The 22,382-nt window shown below is 38.4% G+C and overlaps 9 protein-coding genes across 9 annotated transcripts; 4 read left to right on the top strand and 5 right to left on the bottom strand.

Moving 5' to 3' along the window:
* Nucleotides 1–223: 223 nt before the first annotated feature.
* On the top strand, nt 224–1,200 carry RHIMIDRAFT_287739 (Shwachman-Bodian-diamond syndrome protein; the record flags this gene model as incomplete). Its single annotated transcript, XM_023613501.1, has 5 exons — nt 224–255; nt 301–396; nt 450–579; nt 630–1,007; nt 1,075–1,200. The coding sequence occupies 5 exons, from the start codon at nt 224–226 to the stop codon at nt 1,198–1,200; spliced, it is 762 nt and encodes a 253-aa protein (XP_023465673.1).
* RHIMIDRAFT_287740 (DUF254-domain-containing protein) lies at nt 1,197–2,972 on the bottom strand (the record flags this gene model as incomplete). Its single annotated transcript, XM_023613502.1, has 8 exons — nt 1,197–1,337; nt 1,383–1,943; nt 1,993–2,132; nt 2,191–2,305; nt 2,380–2,473; nt 2,530–2,616; nt 2,664–2,736; nt 2,789–2,972. The coding sequence occupies 8 exons, from the start codon at nt 2,970–2,972 to the stop codon at nt 1,197–1,199; spliced, it is 1,395 nt and encodes a 464-aa protein (XP_023465674.1).
* Nucleotides 2,973–6,556: 3,584 nt separating this feature from the next.
* Nucleotides 6,557–7,679, top strand: RHIMIDRAFT_203204 (Pkinase-domain-containing protein; the record flags this gene model as incomplete). The annotated part of the gene is made up of 2 exons (XM_023606668.1): nt 6,557–6,976; nt 7,029–7,679. 2 exons carry the CDS (start codon nt 6,557–6,559, stop codon nt 7,677–7,679), a joined length of 1,071 nt encoding a protein of 356 aa, XP_023465675.1.
* A 3,347-nt stretch (nt 7,680–11,026) lies between these two features.
* Nucleotides 11,027–11,848, top strand: RHIMIDRAFT_237788 (DUF914-domain-containing protein; the record flags this gene model as incomplete). Its single annotated transcript, XM_023608819.1, has 6 exons — nt 11,027–11,048; nt 11,100–11,131; nt 11,182–11,306; nt 11,363–11,415; nt 11,484–11,638; nt 11,702–11,848. The coding sequence occupies 6 exons, from the start codon at nt 11,027–11,029 to the stop codon at nt 11,846–11,848; spliced, it is 534 nt and encodes a 177-aa protein (XP_023465676.1).
* Nucleotides 11,849–11,902: 54 nt separating this feature from the next.
* On the bottom strand, nt 11,903–13,060 carry RHIMIDRAFT_203277 (NAD(P)-binding protein; the record flags this gene model as incomplete). The annotated part of the gene is made up of 5 exons (XM_023606676.1): nt 11,903–12,280; nt 12,344–12,546; nt 12,598–12,815; nt 12,864–12,910; nt 12,968–13,060. 5 exons carry the CDS (start codon nt 13,058–13,060, stop codon nt 11,903–11,905), a joined length of 939 nt encoding a protein of 312 aa, XP_023465677.1.
* Nucleotides 13,061–14,023: 963 nt separating this feature from the next.
* On the bottom strand, nt 14,024–14,896 carry RHIMIDRAFT_283718 (uncharacterized protein). The gene has a single exon (XM_023613142.1). It carries the CDS (start codon nt 14,607–14,609, stop codon nt 14,406–14,408), a length of 204 nt encoding a protein of 67 aa, XP_023465678.1. The 5' UTR covers nt 14,610–14,896; the 3' UTR covers nt 14,024–14,405.
* Nucleotides 14,897–15,116: 220 nt separating this feature from the next.
* RHIMIDRAFT_283719 (uncharacterized protein) lies at nt 15,117–17,066 on the bottom strand. Its single transcript, XM_023613143.1, has 2 exons — nt 15,344–17,066; nt 15,117–15,291 (listed from the first exon to the last, which is right to left on the bottom strand). Exons 1-2 carry the CDS (start codon nt 16,925–16,927, stop codon nt 15,205–15,207), a joined length of 1,671 nt encoding a protein of 556 aa, XP_023465679.1. The 5' UTR covers nt 16,928–17,066; the 3' UTR covers nt 15,117–15,204.
* A 128-nt stretch (nt 17,067–17,194) lies between these two features.
* Nucleotides 17,195–18,647, top strand: RHIMIDRAFT_203354 (gamma-glutamyl phosphate reductase; the record flags this gene model as incomplete). Its single annotated transcript, XM_023606681.1, has 3 exons — nt 17,195–17,350; nt 17,403–17,902; nt 17,954–18,647. The coding sequence occupies 3 exons, from the start codon at nt 17,195–17,197 to the stop codon at nt 18,645–18,647; spliced, it is 1,350 nt and encodes a 449-aa protein (XP_023465680.1).
* A 133-nt stretch (nt 18,648–18,780) lies between these two features.
* On the bottom strand, nt 18,781–22,316 carry RHIMIDRAFT_237792 (uncharacterized protein; the record flags this gene model as incomplete). Its single annotated transcript, XM_023608820.1, has 4 exons — nt 18,781–18,867; nt 18,918–19,937; nt 19,995–22,005; nt 22,054–22,316. The coding sequence occupies 4 exons, from the start codon at nt 22,314–22,316 to the stop codon at nt 18,781–18,783; spliced, it is 3,381 nt and encodes a 1,126-aa protein (XP_023465681.1).
* Nucleotides 22,317–22,382: the final 66 nt, after the last annotated feature.

The following is a 22,382-nucleotide window of genomic DNA, read 5'->3' on the forward strand; positions in this document are numbered from 1 at the left end:
TCTCTGTCTCTCTCTCTTTCTCTTTTTACACAAACAGCGCAGTAAAGAGATGCATAAAGGATGCATATCTTGAGAGATGCAACATGTATACATTATTATGTGAGCATACATCAATATCATTATTCCCTTCGTTTTTTGAGCTTTTTGTCTCTGGTTTTTTTTCTCTTTATTTATTTCAGATTCCGCAGCAGCTGTTTCTCTCTTTCTTTTTTTTTTCTTTAAAATGGTTATTCAACAACCTAGCTCACAAATAAAGTAAGCTGCTGCTGTTTATATAATTCACTCTACTTATGACCATAGGCTTACTAATGTGTCAGTCGTTCGTCTTCGAAAGGGCGGTAAACGTTTTGAACTGGCGTGTTATAAAAATAAAGTAATGGAATGGAGAAGCAATGTGTAAGACTTTCTTTTTTTTTTTGGTTACATCACCTAATGAGTCCCCCTTTTAGAGAAACAGATCTAGACGAAGTATTACAGATTCATAATGTATTTACCAATGTGTCCAAAGGGCAACTTGCAAGCAAGGAAGACTTAAAAAAATGCTTTAAAACAGAAGAAGTAGATAAAGTGATCCAAGAGGTATGTTTATATGACTCTTGCAAACAACTCTTTTATTCATACCACTGTAGATTCTGAAGAAGGGTGAATTGCAAGTTGCAGAAAAGGAAAGATCAAATCAACTGGAAACTCTGTGGAAAGATATTGCCAACATTGTGACAGACAACTGTGTGAACCCTCAAACAAAACGTCCATATACAGTCACAATGATCGAAAAGGCAATGCAAGACCTTCATTTGAGCGTCAATCCTAAACGTAGCGCCAAATCTCAAGCATTAGATGTGATCAAGCAACTGCAAGAGAAACAGGTACTGCCTATCCAACGTGCACAGATGCGTATCAGAATCACATTACAACAATCAAAAGAATCAAAAAAACTACGCGAGAGTATCTTGCCTCTGCTGACATCCGTTGAAGATGAAGATGCAGGATCATCCGAGATTGAATTGGTAAGCGTCTTGATTTTTTTTTTAAAAAAAAAAAAAAGGAGAGAGATCATTATTAACTTGTTTATAGGTTGCATTGGTTGATCCTGGTAAATATCGTACAATCAATGATTTATTACAAAACGAATCCAAAGGAAAAGGACAGTTAGAAATCATGAATCTAAGAGAAAAGGAAGAAGGAGATGAAAGGTTTTAAAATATAGGTGAATTTAGAATAAAAAGATTATCTTCGTTCTTTTTGATCCATCTTAATAACTGATTTGAGCTTGAAATGATCAGCTGTTTGGGAGTATCACTCGGGAATACGACATAGAGTTCAAATGAGGAAGTAATCTATATTGAACATTAGAAGACTGAAATACTATTCAAAACTCTTACCCATCCCAAAAGCGTTTCTTTCTCGCCATTCATATAGTACAACTTGAGTGGTCTTGCTCTATGATGCATTCTATCATGTAAATGCTGATACAGTCTATGTAATCTCTTTTTATTTTCATCTTCAAGATATATTCCGCTTAATTCTGGTGTTGTAAACTGCACCTGAACCTTGGATTTATATATAAAGTGAAGCAACGAAGGTACTTGTGTGTCCTCTACTGTGTATCCTCCTTGCTTGATGTTTGCTAAAACATCCTGTTTCTGTAACAAATCAACTATCTTTGTCTTCCACTCACTTATCTCAAAAAAGTTGCCTTTATCCATACTGATCACCACAATCGACGTATCCTTTTCGATATAACAGATATATGCATGCAGAAACCCTTTCGAGTTAAACTTGGGCAAGCAGAGTGGTGTCCATGACTCAGCTGTATGAAACGTACTGGATCCATTCAGCATGTTGAAGAGTAAAAGAAGGTCAGACGGATGTAAGCTATTTTTCCTCGGTCGTAAGAGTGTAACCAGTCGGCCTTTTGACACGATGAGAGCATACAACATATTCTTTTGATGTATAAGCACAACTTTCCCCCTTTTTTTTTAATTCTTTTACCTTGACTTTGCCTTCTGCTAATATTGATCCCACTTGATCTCTTATTGATTTATTCACACGAAGGCATTGTAGGGCACTTAACATAAAACTATGATCATGACTAAACGATGTTGACAGGCTGTCTAAAAATATCTCGGTGCCTTTTTGTGATATTTAGTAACAAACCATCATAAATATTTAGCAAACAATCATCTTTACCTCCCAGTAGCCGTCTTAGATCAAAATTGACCCTTTGCTCAAATATCTTTGTCAGCTGTACATTTGTGAGCACACTGAGTATTTGATTGTGTAGATAAAGTAACTGATCACGTAACTATAGTTTACTTTCATTATTTAGTTTCCCTTGTCGAATATTGAGACTATCTTCGTTTTCTCTTTTATCCTTACTTGACTATCTGATTCGCCTGTTCTTGAAACGCAGACATAGTAAAGAGGTTCCTTTAATAGAAACACAAAGCTATGTTCACCAGCGTGTATCGTCCTAAATTGCATAAAAATGATCAATAGAACAGCTTTGCATCATCTTTAGATATTTACTTGATGGTATCGTCACTATCTTGAAAAAACGAGATGATGGCTTGGACAACTCCCATTAAGGAGGATAGTCTGGACTCATCTCCGTACCTTTTTATCATATCAGCGTCATCGGTCTCTTTTTGATATAAGCCTACCTTGTCCATACTGGCTTTCCTGAGTTACTAAGAATAAAAAAGTGTTTTCTATGTTGCAACCAACTATTGGATTCTAGTCGTTTGATGAGTTATTTTTTTTTTTATCTGTGCCATAGCTCATATACCTGGTTGTTCTCCTATTGAACTTCTTGAACCTTGTCTTTTCACCTTATTAAAGCCTTTGATAGGATCACTTAGATCCGAATGAAGAGAATCAAAAGAGGATGGTTCTATCATGCCTTTTTCAGCAGAGTTTTCGCTCTTACTACTTGAGCTATCACACAACATGGGCGAGTCATGCTGTTCCATTCTATTAAATATTATATATTTATATGCAAATAAGAGAAAAAGCGTAAAAAATGAACCAGCTGTGTCTGATTATAAAAGCATTCTAAACTCCGGAGTGAAGTGAAGTATCCCAAGATGATCAATAAGTCATCGGCTTAATAGGCCTTTTTTTTTTTCAAAAGGCTAAATACAACAGATATATATATGAAGATTCTCTTTCTGGACCCAGTGTAGAGATGATTCGTCATTTGTTTGATTTGTATGCTTTGGGCTACTAGCTCTCTAACGGATCTATATATTACCATTGCACGGCCAGCCATTCGAAGCATTTGAAACCATATTACAAACTTTCAAATATGTGCCAGGGAGCTACAAGACAAGTTTTTTTCGTGATTTCCTTTGAGAAGAACGTTCATACCACACTATATGGTAATTGACACCTTGACCCTAAATACTCAAATCTTAAAAAACCCGGTAAGGGAGGTAGTAACGCCGGGTGCAAGTCGAAGTTAGTAAAGTAAGATGACGACATTAAATATGCTGAGAAGCTAGAAAAAGAAGAACTAACATCGATCAAAGAAAAGAGCGTCCTTATAGATCCTAATCCTTGCGACCTTCTTTTTTGTATGCATGAAAATAGCATAGTAAAAGACAAAAGGTTGTTTAGATATACCAGCAATCAGAGGTCTTTAAAAACGAGGTCGAGAAAATTCAAGAAGCTACGCCAAGAAATGGTCGTCTGATATTGGCCCCTTTCTTTTTGCAAACATATATCGCACAGCCCTTAGTTCGCTTAGCTTCTCCTGCTTATATGCTACTTCGTCAAGCTCAGGAATGTTTTCTGGCAAAGAGACTTTGTATCGAGCAAGACTAACATAAAGACCAAGTGCAGTAAGATGTAGCGTACTAATATCGATAGATGGGGCCAGTTAATTGTAACATGAACGGAAATAAAGTACTGTATTGATTCTGTATAAAATAAGCTTGAATATCTTTACCCTCTTGGGTGAATTTGCTTTTGTCTTGTATGATATCGTCATCACCTAAATAGTAGACGACTTCCCCATTAACAAGTTCATAATTACTACTATTGTAGCAGTAAACGATTCTAATGTCAATTTTAAAACTAATCACGCTCTTAGCTTCACTGTATATCATTTTTTTCTTTATAGTGCAAGAGGAATTACAGGGCTCAGAACTGAATACAAAAAATAAAGCTTACCAAATGACGCGAATAGGTTTGTCTTTGACAGATAACACTTTGAGTAATGGTGACAACAAAACTCTGATATAGCCATTTTCAAGCATTTCAAATTCAAGAGCATTTGAACAGATATTCATAATAATTCTTAATACAGAAAGCGATGATTCGAAATGGAAACACTGTACACTTATGCTAACTCCACTGCCTGACTTTGGGCAAAAGTTCCTCCATTGACCTCCCTTTACCCGACATCTCTCGACCTGGCCCTTGTTTCCCTCCCGTGTTACTCGGTCTTCATTTATTTCCTTCATTTTTTTCCCTTTGATCTCAAAAGGGTTTTTAGATTCCATGTACGTTTTTGATTTGGCACAGGCGGGACGAAATTATATCTATTTTTCTTCATAAAGTATCTGTTTAAATACACAGCATATACAATAAACACTTGAATAGACATGAAAGAGAAGGTGTTCCTCTTCCAAAAGTATACATGCCATGCTTGGACAAAGCTGTTGATAACGTAAACTTATGATGTAAGTATCACAATATCAAATCAGTCTATAAACGGATACACTATCATTACTATTGTTGTCTTTATTCAGTATTTAACTTTTGTTATTCAACATATGAGAAAATAATTCATTCGAGTGCTCGTTTCGTTTAAAGTACACAAACAGAGCCCGTATATTGTATAAGCTATTTATTATACTCATTAAAGTCATGCATGATAGCTCTATTTGCATATTTAATACTATAGATTAACTGAGTATCACATGGTCAATTCTTTCATTATGTTCATATTTCGATATAAGAAGTGTGGAGATAAAACGATTCATAAGAATGATATTGTTGCCTAATTAAATGTATGGAGAAGGGGAAAGAGCTTTATTACAGAATGCGATAGTGGATACAGGAGCATACAATGATTAAAGCATAATCCAATATACTTTCCATTCGTAAAATTGTTTTCACTAGTATTAATCAACTGTAAAACTTTGTAGAAATTACTGTGATATATATCAATTCACATGCTTTTAAAATCACAAAGTAATACTAGTGATGAGCCGTTCTTTTAGTGAGCCAGCTCTCTGCCATTGACTATTCTACTTGCGTCACAATTCAAGGGTAACTCAGGGAGATTGTTTACAATACAAATAACTTTTAAACTAACAACATCCATCAGTTTAAAGATCATCAGTAAGTCAAAAAATGAACAGGTCATTCGTCTAGTGTTTATGTAAAAGAAGAGATGCCTTTTTACACCCAAAATACATCTTAAAGAAGTGTGTTGATCATATCGATAGGCTTTTAAATGTCTTCAAATACCTCTAGTAACTAGAAACGAATGTTTTATTGAATAGGTGTATGCAATGATTTTTGGATAAACAACTATTTGTATTTTATGATAATAAAATGTTCACTAAGTAAAGTTGTATATGTGTAATACACACATTTCTTTGTCTCTATGTTTATTAATTTTATTATAAAATTATTTACCTCGTGGACTAGGCTTTTCCAAGAAGCCAAGTTTCTCACTTCCATTATTGGAATTCGCTGACAAACAAAAAGACTCACCCTGAAGGTTGCTCCCCCCGCCTACAATCGGGACTAATCGCCGCCACTTTTTTTTCCTCCTTAATTATTTTTGTTTCTACATATTCTCTGCAGTGAATTTATCATAGCGTAAGAGCTGCATGCTACAGAAAGAATGAATTCTATAGGTGCACGCTAGATTGCAGTAGTCTAAAATATGAGAGTATTTTAAGAAATAATAATAATAATATTTAATCTATATATTTATATTTACCTCATTTTAGCTTCTCAGAACTTGTTATATGAGAGATATTGAGCTCTTTTTTTTTTTTTAGATGTTTGACATAATGGACTTACCCAGAAAGGGTCCGCTCACATGAATAGATAGTGATAAGCTAATGAAACTATTTACAAGAATGTCAATCACATTATATTGAAATATCATCATTGTTTTATGCTACACAAAAATTATTTATAACTTGCTCTGTGTCCTTGCGGAGCCACGATAAATTCAGGGAGTTCTTTGTGCTATTGGACATAAGCCACGACTGTACTTTATTTTTTGTATGAGGCATTTTTTCTTGTGGCCCAGTTTAAATAAAATCAACCAAATATGGTAGATTATATATTTCGCCCCCCATCACCTCCTCTCTCTCTCTCTCTCTCTCTCTCTCTCTCTATTCTCTTCTATAAAAATTTTCTTTCTTTTTCTTTCTCTTTCATATCACTTTTGATTTCTATACCCTCTTAAGGAATGACGTCTTATTCTGCCAACATACACAGATTATCACCTGGAGATATTTGGTTACCAGATAATAGAGCATCATCCATCATCGTCACTGATCTAGCCAAACAACAAACTGCAACTACAATGACCACACCTCATCTAAATCCTACTTCAACTTCATCCAGTACAACCTCATATTCATCCACTTCTTCCGCATCTTCTTGCTCAATACCCATACATCCCACCGAATGCTCCAAAAATGCTAGACGTCACCGTGCAGATACTGCAAGTCTAAAAGAATACGGTGAATGCTACAGACGACTCGGACAGGGCACCACTGCTGTCGTCATGGTGGTTCGTCAGCTTGGTGAGGATGGTAGATCAGAAAAACTGTATGCGATCAAACAGTTTAGAAAGAAAAGAAAGCACGAGAGCGAAAAAGAATACATGAAGAAACTGACCAGTGAATTCTGTATCTCATCTACCTTTTCTCATCCCAACGTGATAGAAACGATTGATCTCGTCTTGGATGAACGGAAACGGTATTGTACCGTGATGGAATATGTAAGAAAAAAAAAATTTCATTAAAAAACGATCATTGAACCAAATTTGGTAGTGTCCCGGTGGTGACTTATTCACATGCATCATGGCCGAAAGAATGACAGAACTTGAAAAACTGTGCTGTTTCAAACAAATGCTTCAAGGTCTAGCTTATCTCCACTCTATGGGCGTTGCTCATCGTGACATCAAGCCTGAGAATCTTTTGCTTACTATGGATGGCACAGTCAAGATCACTGATTTTGGTGTATCTGATGTCTTTCGCTTCCCTTGGGAATCCAAAGGTCGTCAAAGTCGTGGTCTGGTCGGTTCAGAACCTTATATTGCACCAGAAGCTATCGAGAATAAAGAATATTGGGGACATCTTGCTGACGTTTGGTCTGCCGGTATCGTCTTTTACTGTATCTGTGTCGGCGGACTTGCCTGGCATATTGCCAAGAAAACCGATCACTCATACGCCAATTATCTCCGAGCACTGGAACAACAGAAACTTTACGAATTATTTCGCCCTCTTGGTGCCAATGAGCGCCGTATCATCCATCGCATGCTTGATCCTAATCCTTCTACCCGTATCACCAGCTCTGAACTGTTGGAAGATGCTTGGATCAAGTCAATATCCGTTTGTAATAATAACTCAGTAGACGACATGAATCGAGTTCATAAGCATACAGAAGGTGTTCAACCCGTTTGCACTCTAAGCAAAAAATAACTCTAATTTTTCTATGCATTTTTTATTTAATTCCCTTCTTCATGTATATTATCCATATGTATATATTTATGTATTTATATTTTATCATTTCTCTATTGCTACTATGCCCTCCCTTTCTTTATAATATTCATTCATTCAAAAAGACTTATGTGTTGCTCTTTTTATGTACATAATAAAAATATATATATTTTATTGTCTAGAAGCCGCATTATTCACTCGACTATCCCAATCAGATTTTCTAAAATCTTGTACTGAGTCCTGATCAGCTTGTAAAGGGGAATAATCTTCACTCTTAGATTCTCCATATGCTAGGTTTTCCTTCATCGTTCGCTTGGGTTCTCGGAGTGGAACTTGTCCATAGGCTGTGTTCTTGGGTGTCAGCGTATCGGGTCCTTCAGAAACCAAATGAGGTTGGTCGTTGAGGTTTTCTGTTTGTTTGTTATCCATGACGATGTTGCAAAAAAAAAAAAAAAAAAAAAAAAAAAAAGAGAAACTTTTGAATCTTTCTTTTATAGCTTATGATTTAGTGCATAAGTCTGAGTTGTTATTTCTTTTTGCTTAATGGTAAAGATAAATATCTAAAGTACATTTGAACCACAACACCCTGTCCTATAAAATGATATAAATATCATTACTCTTACTGCAGTTCTCGTAACCTCCATTGCTTCAGAAAAAACAGACAAAGTAAAAATAAAACAAGCGTATTATGTCATAGTTAGTTCACTCGCTGCTTCCATACTTGGCATATTTTATAAAATGTGAGGGGCTGCCGCTGATGAAATATATCATAGTATATCATCATATACAGAAGCTTTAATCAATAAAACCACGTTATTAAAAAAAAAAAAGAACATATATATAAAGAGAGGGATCATAAGATGAGAGGGAAAGCATAGGTGAGGGGAGGGGGACATAATGAATCAAGGTCATGGTACAATTTCATTAAGATGACTGTTGTTGTTGTTCCAATTCACGCTTTTGTTGATTCAAAATCATCTGTTCAATCTGGCCGTCCTTCTTCTCTACCAACAGAGCCTTTAACCATTTAACTTCTCTTTCGAGTTCATGTACTCGTTCTTCAAACACTCTAGCCTTCTCGGTCATCTCTGCTGCTGTCTGCTGAAGAGCCTGCTCACGTAATTTTTTCTTGACACGGAACCGAGCACTTGCAGCCGTATTTCTGCGTCGTTTATCTTCCTTGCTCAAGGGTTGAATCGACTTTCTTCTTCCAGTCTGGTCTTCTTCAGTCGCGTCTTGAGATTCTTGCTGCTGTCCTGACAATGCCTTCATTGTTTCCATAAATTCTTTTTCGTCATATTCGCTATGGACTGTCTGATCATAGATGACAATAGGTGGATTAATGATCGTCTCAAACATGTCAGACTGCTGTCCAGGAAGCAGACCGTTGGGAGGTGTTGGATTGGGTGAGATGCTAGGAGGCGAAACGTTGGGTGAGTAATATCCGTTGGGTGGTGAGCAAACGGGAGAGTGGTCATAGAATCTGGAAATAGCATCTATTTGATGACATGTGAGCTAAAAAAGAAAAGAAAAAGACAAAGTATTTACCAGGAGACATCATTGTTGGGTTATTGTGATCAGCAAGAGAAGCCAACTTGTGATGGATGAGTGAATGTATATCGCTTTCAGACGATTTTTTGTTATCATAAGTAAATTGAACATTAGCAAAGATGGATAGTTCATCTTGTAAGTCTGCTTCAGAAAGAATGTTGGACGTATCCATGATTTGATTTAAAGAATCAATGATTGCGGCTATATTAAAAGTTATTTCACATTATTTATTATAAAATGCTCATCATTACAGTCATTATTATTCATTGTTTTTGTTATTTATTTTGTTTAAAAAGAGAAAAAAAGAGAGAAATAAGAATAGAGAGATTACTTTTATAATTGTGTGGCACAGGAACAAAAAGGGTTTTGTCATGTGTAATACGAACAAAAGTTTACTGCTTGTATTGAACTCAGGTTAAAAATATAAATAAAAAGACTATTGTTTATTCTTATGAAGAGATATTTATATATATATATATATGTCATTTTGCCATCATTTACACAAGCATAATATGAAAAAAGAGAGAAATGGCTTGGGCAAGAAGAAGAAGAGGGGGAGGTAACATATGTCGCAATTCAGTAAGAGAAGACGCATTAAATCACGCAATTTGTATTATATCTAAGTGGATTCTAACGGAATTTAAAAAATCTCTGCATTTTGTTTAATGTCAACGTACAGTCGAGATCATCTAGGTCTAGCATAGGACTATCACTTTAATATAAAAGCAGTCAAGTTGATCATGATAAATAACGTACTTTTTGTTATCTTTAAAATAAATGATTTCTCGAGAAAAACACCACCTCTTGTAGTGAAATCACAAGAACAGCCTTTGCATCCCAATTCTTGCTTTCATTCTACTCTTTATTTTCGTGTATGTCTTTATTTCGATCAAGTCAGAAAAAAGAGTTTTGAATTAAAATGTTGGATGTTCTCAATCCTGATTTTGATATCTGTTGTATATATTCAATTATTATCACAAAAGTTTCTACCAGCAGTAAGAAAGGGTTATGAAAAAAAAAAAAAAGATGAGGAATACCCAGGCATGCATATTAAATAATCACACATCAAAAGAAGGGAGCAATATGACAAAAGGCTAAATAAAGGAATCATGTGATACTCTCTCTCCTCTCTCTTTTTTGCGCCGATAAGATAAAAAATGATCTTCATCTTCCCCCCGCCCCTCGGACCGAGTGGCATTTAACCGAAAAAAAAAAACCAGCTTTTCCCTTTTTCTTTTTTACTATTATTTATTATGCGGTCAAGGAGACAAATAGTACTACCAGTCTTTCTTGGCCAACTGCTTTCACTTTGTATAGTTGGAACAAGTACTGCCTCATCTGCTCTATGGAATCGCTATGGCATCAGCATACCTTTTACTCAAAACTTTTGTAATTACTTACTACTGGCAATCATTTATGGTAGATCAGCTCATAAATCATTTAAATTTTCTTGGCATTGTAAAGTATATAGATAGATACATATTCAATCAATACTCATGCCTATAGCAGTCGTAGGGTTTTCTTTTGCTGATGTGGGAGGCAAGAGATGATGACAATGTGTGTAACATACACTGACAGTTTTGTTTTTAGGAAATGTATTGGCCGTATTGGCTTTCAAGAGCACATCTCTCCTATCAGCATTAGTACTATCGTCATGGACAATTCCTTGCGTTATGCTCCTTTCTACTTACTTTCTTCATGCAAAATACAGTCTGGTTCACGTGAGAAGTGCAGTGATATGTTTGGCTGGTCTTGCATTGCTCATATGGTGTGATACAATGGCAACGGATGACGCTACAGGTAGACTAATAGGATAATAATGGAACCCCATGATTCATATGTTGCTATTAGCAAATCATAGCTGGATTGGAGACATCATATGTGTAAGCTATATCCTAATTGCTCTTTGTGGATGAACTCATGATTAGGTTAGCTTATGAGCGCGACTTCATATGCAGTATGTAATGTAATAGAGGAGCATCTCGTCAGCCATCACACGACAGCCGAAATTCTAGGCAAAGCAGGTCTACTAGGATCACTGATGTGTGGAATACAAGCGTAAGATCATCTTTACACACAATAATGATGTGTCATTTATACAGCTTATGTTGTAGATTATATTTTGAATATGATACTGTGATAAGCACACAATGGACTTTAGGCAGTGGTAAGCAAAAAAGAAAAAAGAAAAAAAGAGGCTAGTTCCATGCTTATCATAAGCCTAACGAATGATAGGTCTATTGGTTGCAGGCTATGTTCTCTGTCTCTTCACAATGTACTCGCTTGTGCCCACAGTCTACAGAATGACAAGTGCCACTTTTGTCAACATGAACCTGATCACGAACAATTTTTATTCATTACTCGTTGGATTATTCTTTCTGAATGCAAAGGTAAGAAAAAAAAAGAAAAAGAAAAAGTGAGGGGAACAAGAAGTGATGTTCTCTATGTGATAGATGCCTCCGTTTTATTTAGTGGCATACATATTGGTCATAACAGGTGTTATATCCTACAGCTTAGCGCCTTCAACAACAGATAATGACAGCGAAGAACATAGACAGATTCTTAAATCATCAGACCATTCGATAATATCCTATACCTAGACATCTACACATATATGCGTTGTAAATAAATTATTTATTGATAGATGTGGTTTATTAGATAGGGGATTCGTAATCAGGCATCTTTTCCTTGATGAGTCTTTCGGTATAATCCCATAATTCCAGTGGATGATCGTTATGAGCAGCAGCGCCCCAAGGATTAGAGACAACACCAAATGGCACGCAGTATTTTCCTCTGATATCCTTTTCTTCTACTTCAGGACTTGTGGCAAGATAGAGTTGAGTCAATGCACCATCCTCTGTGGAAATAAAAATCAAATTGCTCAACCACTCCTTCCAAGACCCAGGTTTGTACAAATGGCGGAACAGATCACTGCGAACAACGCCTGGGTGATTGCAGTTGACATAGACGTTCTTTATGCCTTTATTTTCCAGTCGCTTATTGAGCTCTCTTGTAAACAAGATGTTGCAAGCCTACACAAAATGTATCAAACTTGTGTTTATTTAAGAAGAAAAAAAAAAAGGAGGTCTGCTTACCTTGGACATGGCATAATGTTGTATTGGACTATAGCTTTCAGGATCACTTATACTTTCGAGGTCAAACTTTTTCCAGAGTAGCGTATGACCCAAAGAGCTCACAGTGACAACACGAGAAGGTGTGGATGCTTCTAAAAGAGGAAGTAGAAGCATTGTCAAGTAATGATGTGCAACATGGTTGGTAGCAAACTGTGTTTCGATACCTATTAAACGTGTAAGTGTACCGTGTATGCGTCTGATATCGGTTTACTAACCATCTTCTGAGAGAGCAAAAGGGCACATCATAACGCCAGCATTATTCATCAAGATGTTGAGTTGCCCATATCGAGACTTGAACTCGTCTGCGAATTTTTTAACAGAGGCAAGTGACATCAAGTCAATTCTTATACAATCGACCTTCTTGTTACCCGTTGCCTCTATTATTTCTTCGACAGCAGCTTGACTTCTCTTTTCATCACGCGCTGCAACAATGCTTTAATAATTATGTGAGTCATAGAAACATATAGACATGTTTACATACACTGTACAGCCTTTTCTTGCCATTTCTGTTGCACATACTTTGCCAATCTAATAATAAGCTGTCATTAAACAATAGCCCTAATTAAACACACCACACACACTTACACCACTACTGCTTCCAGTCACAATGGCAACCTTGCCTGTCAGATCAGGAATTTGTTCAAAAGAGTAATTTCGCTTTGACCAAAAGTCTCTCATTTATTCTTGCCTTTAGACAAAGAGATAAAGAAAAAAAATTGGAAAATCATATTTCCTTTTTATATTTCAAAGTTACCCCGCAGGTTTTTTTTTTTCCTTTCTTTCTCTACATGAAGCTGGGTTTATCTACCTATCCTTCTACTTGCCAGTTTATTCTCTCTTGTCACCTTCTCTTCAATTGCAATTAAGGAATCAATTACAATCTGTGATTTTTTAATGTTTATTGGGAATAATGAAATATATGAAGGATATATTCATTGTTATCTCTGCCCGAGTCATCAAGGGCAATCCTAAAATAGGGTGTATACGTGGCAGACGTAATACAAAGGTCCACGCATAATTTATTGGCTGTGAAAGCCATATGAAAGATGGGCACTCTAGAAGATTTGTCATTCTTTTTTTTTGCTCTCTTTCTCGGTATCAACGAGAGCTGCTCATTAACCAAGATTTCATTGAACATGATTGTGGCCTTTCCTTTTCTTTAAGTATGACTACTGTTCATAATGAAAGCAAGTGTAACATTACTTTTTTTGGTATATGTTTAATAGACTTGTTTAAAATGGTCAGATAAGCTGTATCAAATAAAACTAAGTTTGTTATGACGAATGGTATTCAAAGAGAAGTCCAAGGTCTTATAAGGCTGTTTGTTGCTTCCCTTCTATATCCATACGGCAATTGACATGATGACTGAAGCACCCATATTTTGTTGTCAAGGTGCAGCATATATAATACTTTTACCTTATTCTTCAGCTTGTACTTGGTTCATTTAGTTGCTTGATGTTGAAATCTAAAACACTAAAAAAATGGCCGCGCGAATATTGAATGATGAAGGTCAGAGAGCGAATGAACAAGAATAGATGAGCATTTCAAATTTGCACTCATTCAGGCAAACACTGAATTAGCTCATCTGTTTGTGAAATAAAATGTTGTCAGTAAGTGCTATCTGAAGTGCATAAAGTATTGCCCGTACATAAAAATGAGCTTACGTCAAGAAAAATGATTGGATGCTGCTAAAAATGGTTTTTACCTAAACTTCTGTAGGACCCTTTTGTGCATAGACACAGGCACGTGGGGTGCTTTATGATGTTTATAGTCTTGGGCACGTTACACGTTGGCATCATCAGGAGTGAGTAAATAAAGCAACAAATATTTCCCTTGACGACTGTTACCCGTAGCAAAAATAAAAAACATGTGTTTGCATATATAAAATAAGAACCACTCACAAGTATACATTTATTCACACCAATAAAAACAATCTAAATTTAGAAACCAGAAAATATGAAATAGAGAGATGCAAGATTTATTCAAGATTATTTACAAAAAGGAATATAGAAAAAGAGATATGTTACAAATGAAAGGATATAAGTCGATTCATGGATTCGTCTGTGATGATCTGTGATTGGCCTTTGCTTTTGATTCCAAAGAAACTTTCAAATGTCCATTTATCGACTCTTGTTTCTTTCATTTCTTCTTTTATTGGCATGAGTCGTTTCTTGTTGTGATCGTTTCGAAGGTAAATAGGTTCTATGTCCGACTGATTAAATGGCATATTGTGAAAGACATTGAGTTGAATGTTTATAGGCTGTGATTTCTTTGCCCCATTTATACTTTTTTAAATGGCGCGTGTGACTGACATGTGGCTTATTATGACGGAAGTGTGTAAATTTGCTGCATAAAGAAAGACGGCATTTTCGTTGTCCAAGAAAGGGAGAGATTTGCTAGAACCGTATGGAAATAACGAAATATTTGAATCTAGCAAAATACTATTCTTGCCCTATTTCTTTTTAAGTATCACATTTCATCTGATTAATAATCCCCTCCCGATCTTTGTCTTTCTCTCTGTCTTTGGCGTATTCAAAATAAAATGAAAACGGTCCAAGGAGTTCATTTAATAGATAAGGAGATAATGAAAGGAGATGATTAATTACTATATTAAGTGACTATTTACATTTGTGTATGCATGAGGCAAATACATATGCATCTGATTACGGCATTTTTTTCTTGTTCTCATAAACTGTGCTAATTGATCTGATTAAACTATAAACACAAAATATTATGCAGTCTAACAAAAAAGGAGGATGTTGTTTATTTTTATACGAAGTACTAATACATCAATGGTCTATAAGCCTTTTTTTCTTTTTTTTTTATGGAACAACTTCAAGAACAACCATCTTGCCTTGCAGCATATGGGCTGTTATATGGCAATGGACTGCCCAAACTCCAGGATTATTCTATATAAAAATATTAACCAAAGAACTAAACCTTGGCCATTACTAAACTTACTGCATAAAGTCGAATCTTGATCCAACCACAAGGACGTTCACCAGGTATATCTGGCCAAAGATACTGCATAGACACATCTCTGAGCAAAGGTTGCTGATACGTAAATACACTTTTATGTTCGTCATGGTCATAGTCTCCGGGCCCTTCTGCAATCAAGTAATGTGAGTATCCGTGTGTGTGCCATGGATGTGTGACGCAAAGGCCAGCTTCGTTCTTCATGTTTTGAAAGACGATATCGATGACCTCACCGAGTTTGACGGGGTACGTCTGATGCTTAACTGAGAAACCGTCGATAGGATCGAGTGGGCCAGGATCAGGGTCAGCCTTGATGATGTCCAAGAGTGATGCTGTATCATTACCCCAGGGCTTATGCACACGTCCGTTATTTTGAAATTGTGTAGTATTATCGGGCATTTTGACCTGAGCCATGCTCAACTTGATTGTGCGAGAGGGACTTGTAGTAAGAATTGTAGGATTACTATGGTTGATTGGCTTGAGATCACGTAGGATCCATCCGTGATCTTGAGGTGGAGTGGTGATCGGGAGATTCTTGGGTGCATCAGTAACGCGAATGGCTGATGCGCTCTTGGTCTTGTCACTGACATAGCGGATATACCCAAACCCACTGGGCGAGTACGTCTTGTGGTAATTGAAACTCCATTTATAGAATGAAGCGATCGGAAACAAAGTACCGTCCGGATAGTTACCGGTTTGGATCAAAACCGAGCTACGTTGACCGGGTGTCAGTTCTAAATGGTCAATCAACTGAGGCTGTACGTACTCCCCGTCAAGTTCGATTAAGGTCATGTTGTGATGCTGAATGAAGAGACCGAGCACTCGAAAGGTCAGTCCGCCAATGTTTCGGAGCCTGTAGATCGAGTTTGGCTTTACATCAATCATGGCAAACCCTGGGCAGTTTTCCATTGTGCAGTTCTCATAGACAGACTTGCCATTCAACAGGATACTATCAGGGCCAGTATCGCCGTCAAAGGTTGGACTCGTGTAGTAAGCTTGACGATCATACATTGATTGGTGCCACCATTCGGACCACAGGAGGATACGTTCTTCATGATATTCAAAGGGTCCCTCTTGAATAAGGCCTTCTGACAGCATCTCTTTCTCTGCCTTGATCAAGGACTCTTCGCGCTCGTACACGATGAAGGAACCTTGTATTGAATCGTCTTGAACACCCACATGTGCATGGTAATAGAATGTACCTGTTTGATTGACAATCTGAAATTCTTGGCGGTACTCGCAGCCTGGAGCCACAGGCACCTGTGTGATTCCGGCAACGCCATCAGCCTGATTTGTGCCAAATTGAAGGATACCATGGATATGGACGCTTGTCGACACGTTGCTCTCGCCGCTGTTCTTGATAATAAATTCAACTGTGTCACCTACCACTACACGAACTGTAGGTGCTGGATATTGGCCGTTGACAGTCAATACGGCATAGGACTGATTGAAGCAATCTGGGTTGAGGAGTGTAGGCTGGATATTAAGTTCAAATGTCCTCTTCTTGGCCTCAGCAGGTACAACGGCCATCAAGATGGCCATCAAGTAGAGCGCCAACAAAATAAACATTGAGTAAGACAATGGAAAAAGGGAACAATGGGGGTCAATTGAGACTTATTTATACAAGTAAAAAAAAGAACCATCGAATCAGGATATATATAATTCTATAAATAAACTTGTTGCTTAAAGAAGTAGGGCCATATATCGTCTGATCTACTTGTTCAGATAGGATTGCACAATGATATCAATACTTACATAGAGGGCACACATGAATTAAATCCCAGACAATAGTGACAGGAGGAAATGAAGTGATTAGATTTTTGTTTCTTTTTAAACATGTCTGTTTTAGAGATTGCCCGTTCTGCCAGACTGGCCTCTGTAAGCTTACAATCAGTAACGAATGAACAAAAAAACCAAGCGCTGCTACGTATAAAACAAGTTTTGAGTGAACGAAGACAGGAAATATTCGAAGCGAATGAACGGGATAAACAGGTATGCAAGTACTTTATTTTTATATTATATATTACTCAACATATAAAAATAGACTGCCAAAGAACTCGTAGAAGCAGGAAAGCTTTCAAGCTCATTATATAAACGCTTGGACATTTGTCAAGGAGATAAGTTTGACACCATCTTGTCTGGTGTGAGCGACATAACATTCCTTCCAGATCCCACCAAAAAGATCACCTTGGCCACCAAACTGGACGACGGTCTTGAACTCTACAGAGTGAGCGTACCTGTTGGCGTGCTGTTGACCATTTTTGAAGCTCGTCCAGAAGTCGTTGTCAATATTTCCTGTTTGGCCTTAAAGTCAGGCAACGCTGTGATCTTGAAGGGAGGTAAAGAGGCAACACAGACAAATGCTGCTCTGGCTCGTGTGATTCAGGATGCGTTGGCCAGTTTAGATACGATCCCTAAGGAAGCAGTTCAAATCGTTGAGACACGTGAGGATATCAGTGCACTTCTCGACCTTGATCGCTATATTGATCTGGTGGTGCCCAGAGGCAGTAACAGTTTGGTCAAATACATCCAGAACAATACAAGGTAAAAATTTTCTCATTTCTTCAACGGTTCCCCTCATGTGTATATTTATAGAATTCCTGTTCTTGGACATGCAGATGGTATCTGTTCAGTCTATGTGGACAAGGACGCTGATATCGATAAAACAGTTAAACTCGTCGTGGATTCCAAAACAAACTATACAGCTGCCTGTAACTCTGCAGAGACCCTGCTTGTTCATGAGTCATTATTAGGCACTGATCATTTCATCAAGATCGCCGACGCTTTACTCCAAGCTGGTGTCACCTTAAAGTGCACCAGTCACGTCCGAGACGTCTTGGTGAACAGTGATGCAATCACCACCAAAAACAAGATTGAAGAGGCAGTCGATCAAGATTTTGACACAGAGTTCTTAGATTTGGTTATGGCCGTAAAGTCTGTACCCGATGTCGAAGCAGCTGTGATGCACATCAACGATCATGGGTCAAAGCATACGGATGCAATCATTACTGAAAACAGGCAGACAGCCGATTATTTCATGACTCGGGTCGATGCTGCTGGCTGTTATTGGAACGCAAGTACACGATTTGCGGATGGGTTCCGTTATGGATTTGGTGCTGAGGTCGGTGTCAGCACGAACAAGACACATGCTCGTGGTCCTGTCGGTCTTGAAGGTTTAGTCATTTACAAGTATAAACTCATTGGTCATGGTGACATCGCCGGTGATTATGGTACGGGTAAAAAGAAGTTTAAACATGAATCCATTGATCCCTCCGAATACAAGGTGTAAGTAAGTTTTTTTTCTCTCTTTCTTTCTCTCTTCCTGCCAAGGAAAGTAAAAAAATAAAAATAGCTTCCTTATTTCTATCTTGACTGGTTTTTATTACAAGTGTGGTATATATATAATTAGGACAGTGGGAATCTTAAATATTATGCTCTTCATCAAACAGTAACTCCCATTGATCGATTGGCACAAGCGATCCAAACAGTTTGGTCATGTTATCACCCAGCTATAATAGTAAAATAAGTACATGATAGATGTACAATTTGTAAGTATTACCTTGTCTAATTCACGAATTACATCTTCCATGAGAGTAACATATGCATAATAAAACACATAGACATTATCCTGTTCTAATAACTGCTTGGATTGGGCAATAGGCGCACTTTTAAGATGAGACAGGAGCTGCTGCCAGGCCTTTCTAGCTGGGGGGAAATAAGGAGGCATGGGCGTCTTTAGACGTAGGGCAGAAGCGAGCAAATAAAAGTATAAGAGAACATTGCCAATCATTTCACGCCGTTCATGAGCAACGGGTGCCATAAAGTCATGCTGTACATGATTATGCCAGGCATCCTTGAGCATGACGGTACGCATCGACAAGAACCGATCGACAATGTTTTGACAAGACAGCAGCATGGTACGATATGTATTGATAGGGAACGGCCCCTTCAGGCGAGGCTCGTTTGGTGTCTGTGAAAGTAAATCGTTCAGCTCGATGAGTGATCGCTGCAAGCTGAGTTCAAGGTCCATAAACGACTGTGTCGCCAATTTTTCCTGAGCTTCGTACGTCAAGATCTGGGTTTCAGATGCGCGTGGATCCAAGGGCTGCTTCAGTTTGATGGGTACATCTGCATAGAGCGAGATCAGTTTTTGGTAGAGCCAGGCCAGACGCAGTAAGAGGTCAGAGAGACCCTTTCGAAGTTCAACACGTGCCTCGTATGGCCAGACATAGGCTGTGGCGATCAAACCAAAGACGACACCGACCAAGATGGCAAAACAACGCTGCATTGCCAATCGCCATACCTCAACCTCGTTTGTGTCTCGGTCGTTGTACTTGTTGAGCATGACCAGATTGTAAGCGAGCAAAGTGAACTGACCAAACTTGCCGTGTTTATTGTTGAGAATCATCCAAAAGTTGGGAATTGAAAACAGCCAGGTGATGATCGGCAAGACATACATGTTGGCCGGAAAGAGCATGTAAAAGATCATGGCAGAGTAACAGCCAAGAATCGTTGAGAAGATACGGTATACGGCCACCAAGTTAGTTCCTCCTACAGTGGGCGTCATCACAACCATCAACTACGCACAAAAACACACCTAAGTATCTCTTTTTTTTCAATAATGAACATGACTTACTGTAATCAATGCCCATTCCATACGATACTCTCTAAACCATTCCTTTGTCGGTTCTAAAAACGCAGGCAGAGCCAGTAAAACGGCAGCGATGGTTGCCTTTGTTGCATACCTTACTTTCTGCAATTTGAATAACGAAAATGTCATCCAGAGCTGAATGAAGAATTTGCGCCATTTCGTCTTTGGTTTAGGTGTATGCAGTGTATCAAACGTGTTGCGTTCGTTTGGAATAAAAGGTGTTGTTTTGACAGAAGATGTACTCACTGTCTTTTTTCTCCACGAGAACAGCCAAGTGAAGAACCCGACCTGTTTCGTCTCGTGTAGTTTCTGCATATTCTCTACGAGCGTAATAAGTTCTTTTGCGAATTCGGTCATATTGAACACAAAGAAATACACCAAAAAGACTTCTTCGCCCAAGATGCTGCCGACAGCCTCTGTCTCAACTTCTTTATCTGTGCCCTGTCTATGTTTTCGCAAGTAGTCCAGTCGTTTCTGATATAACTTTTGAATGGCATGTTTTTGTGATGCTTCAAAAAGCGAGATGGCCTTTTGGAGGTTCGTCTTGAGTAGGGACATGGAAGGAGTAGGGTTTTTAACTCCAGACGTGAAACTGCTCTGTAAGTGGTAAAGGGTCTGTTTGCAGGTATAAGCAAGGGATTTGAGTGGAGGTCGAATAGTCTGGATAAAATCAAACAGGGACGTACTCTTTTCTTCTACTTTTGAGGTGGAAGGAGTATTTAGGACAACATCTGAATCAAACGCAAGGGACCGTTGTTTGCGCATCTCATCCTGAAGCTTTCGTCGTCTATACCCAGCTCGTACGTTCCAATTGACATCACTTGTCATCAAGCTGCTCTGAGTTTTTGATCCACCAAAAAGTGATTTTTGTTTCTTGTTTCGCGCCATCTCCTTGTATTGCTGTGTAGCCTCGCTACCCATCATCTCAAACTGGATACCGCAGCTGCTTCGAAGGCCGCCCATGTGCTGAGCAAGTCGCTGCATGCTCTTGACAATCTGATCGTATTCTTGAGTCTTGCCACGCACTTCACTGTTCCAAAACGACTCGAGTTTGGCTTCCTTGAGCGATTTCTGGAGGGCGGTAAAACTGGCCTGATGTGATTGGATGGCGGCCTGGAGTGTACGGTTCGCCTTAAATTCGGGTAAATCGTCGTCAAGCAAGAACGTCTTGGTTAAAAGCTTGAGTAAAACACGGTAGGAGGCGAGTGAGGCGTCTAGGTCCTTCTTGAGCTTACTTGCTGCAGACGAGGGCCAAAACAGAATACAACAGGCCACAGTGATGAGTGTGCCCGTGGCCACAGCGGACGTGATCTGTTCGATACGGGTCGTATCAAAATCGCCTCGGTTGACTGAGCCTTCACGCACAACGATGATAAAGATGGTGATGAAACAGAGTGAGGATGCCGTCGCTACCGGTGGTTTATTCCAATGCGCTTTTAAGAACGAGACCGTAAATGTGGCTCCTGCGAGCCAAACGAAAAGAGAGATACAGTGTGCGATCGTCTCATGGTTGCGGTCAATAAAGTAGTCAGTAGTGAACATGGAACCTAGACAGAGCGTGACAGCAAAGAGAACGTAGCCCCATCCATAAGCAGCAGCCTCGAGCATGCCACCGAGTGTCTTGGCCGGATTAAAAAAGACGGTGGCTGTGGCTACCAGATGACTTGACGTATGGTTGTTACCGATCAATCGATTCAAGGCAGGTATGAAAGTAAACAGAGAGCCTAACAGGTAGGCAAAACTACACTTTAATACCAATCGTTGACTTGGAGTCAGTTGTAGTCGAGCCCATAGTTTGCCCCAGAGCATGGCGAACCTCGTGCTGTTATCGTCGTCATCTATGATAGCATGATGTTTGCGGTGTGGCTTTTTACGTCGGACAGGGAAAAAGGGTTCGTCAGAGTCGCTATCGGAAGACGAAGAAGATATCAAAGGACTGTTTGTCGCTTGGTACTTGGCCTTATGGGATGATAATAAAGGAGTACGATCATCTGGACTTCAATAATATATAAGTTGGGACTGCAGCAAAAAATAATAAAGTTACCTTTCATCTATGTCGGGTATTGTCGATAAAGATACCGTTCGTTTTTGAGTCGTGCCGTCGTCCAAGATGACATCGATCTCACTTTGAGCAGAAGGCGATCCTTGAACAAAATCAAAATCTTGAAGAGCATCAAGTGATTGCGTTCGTTCTATAAACATTGATTGTGGTGAAGTGGAAAATGAAGGTATGCCAGGATCAGACAATGGTGACCCTATTATCGGTTCTTTTACTGCATTCTGTGGTCTTCTCTTTGTGGAGTCCATAAAAAAGTAAAGAGAAAAAAAAAGGCAGGATACTGAATAAAGTGTAAACAAGAATGATGTCATTTT

The sequence above is a fragment of the Rhizopus microsporus genome (genome assembly GCF_002708625.1).
Source record: "Rhizopus microsporus ATCC 52813 unplaced genomic scaffold scaffold_9, whole genome shotgun sequence".
Classification (NCBI taxonomy): Eukaryota; Fungi; Mucoromycota; class Mucoromycetes; order Mucorales; family Rhizopodaceae; genus Rhizopus; species Rhizopus microsporus.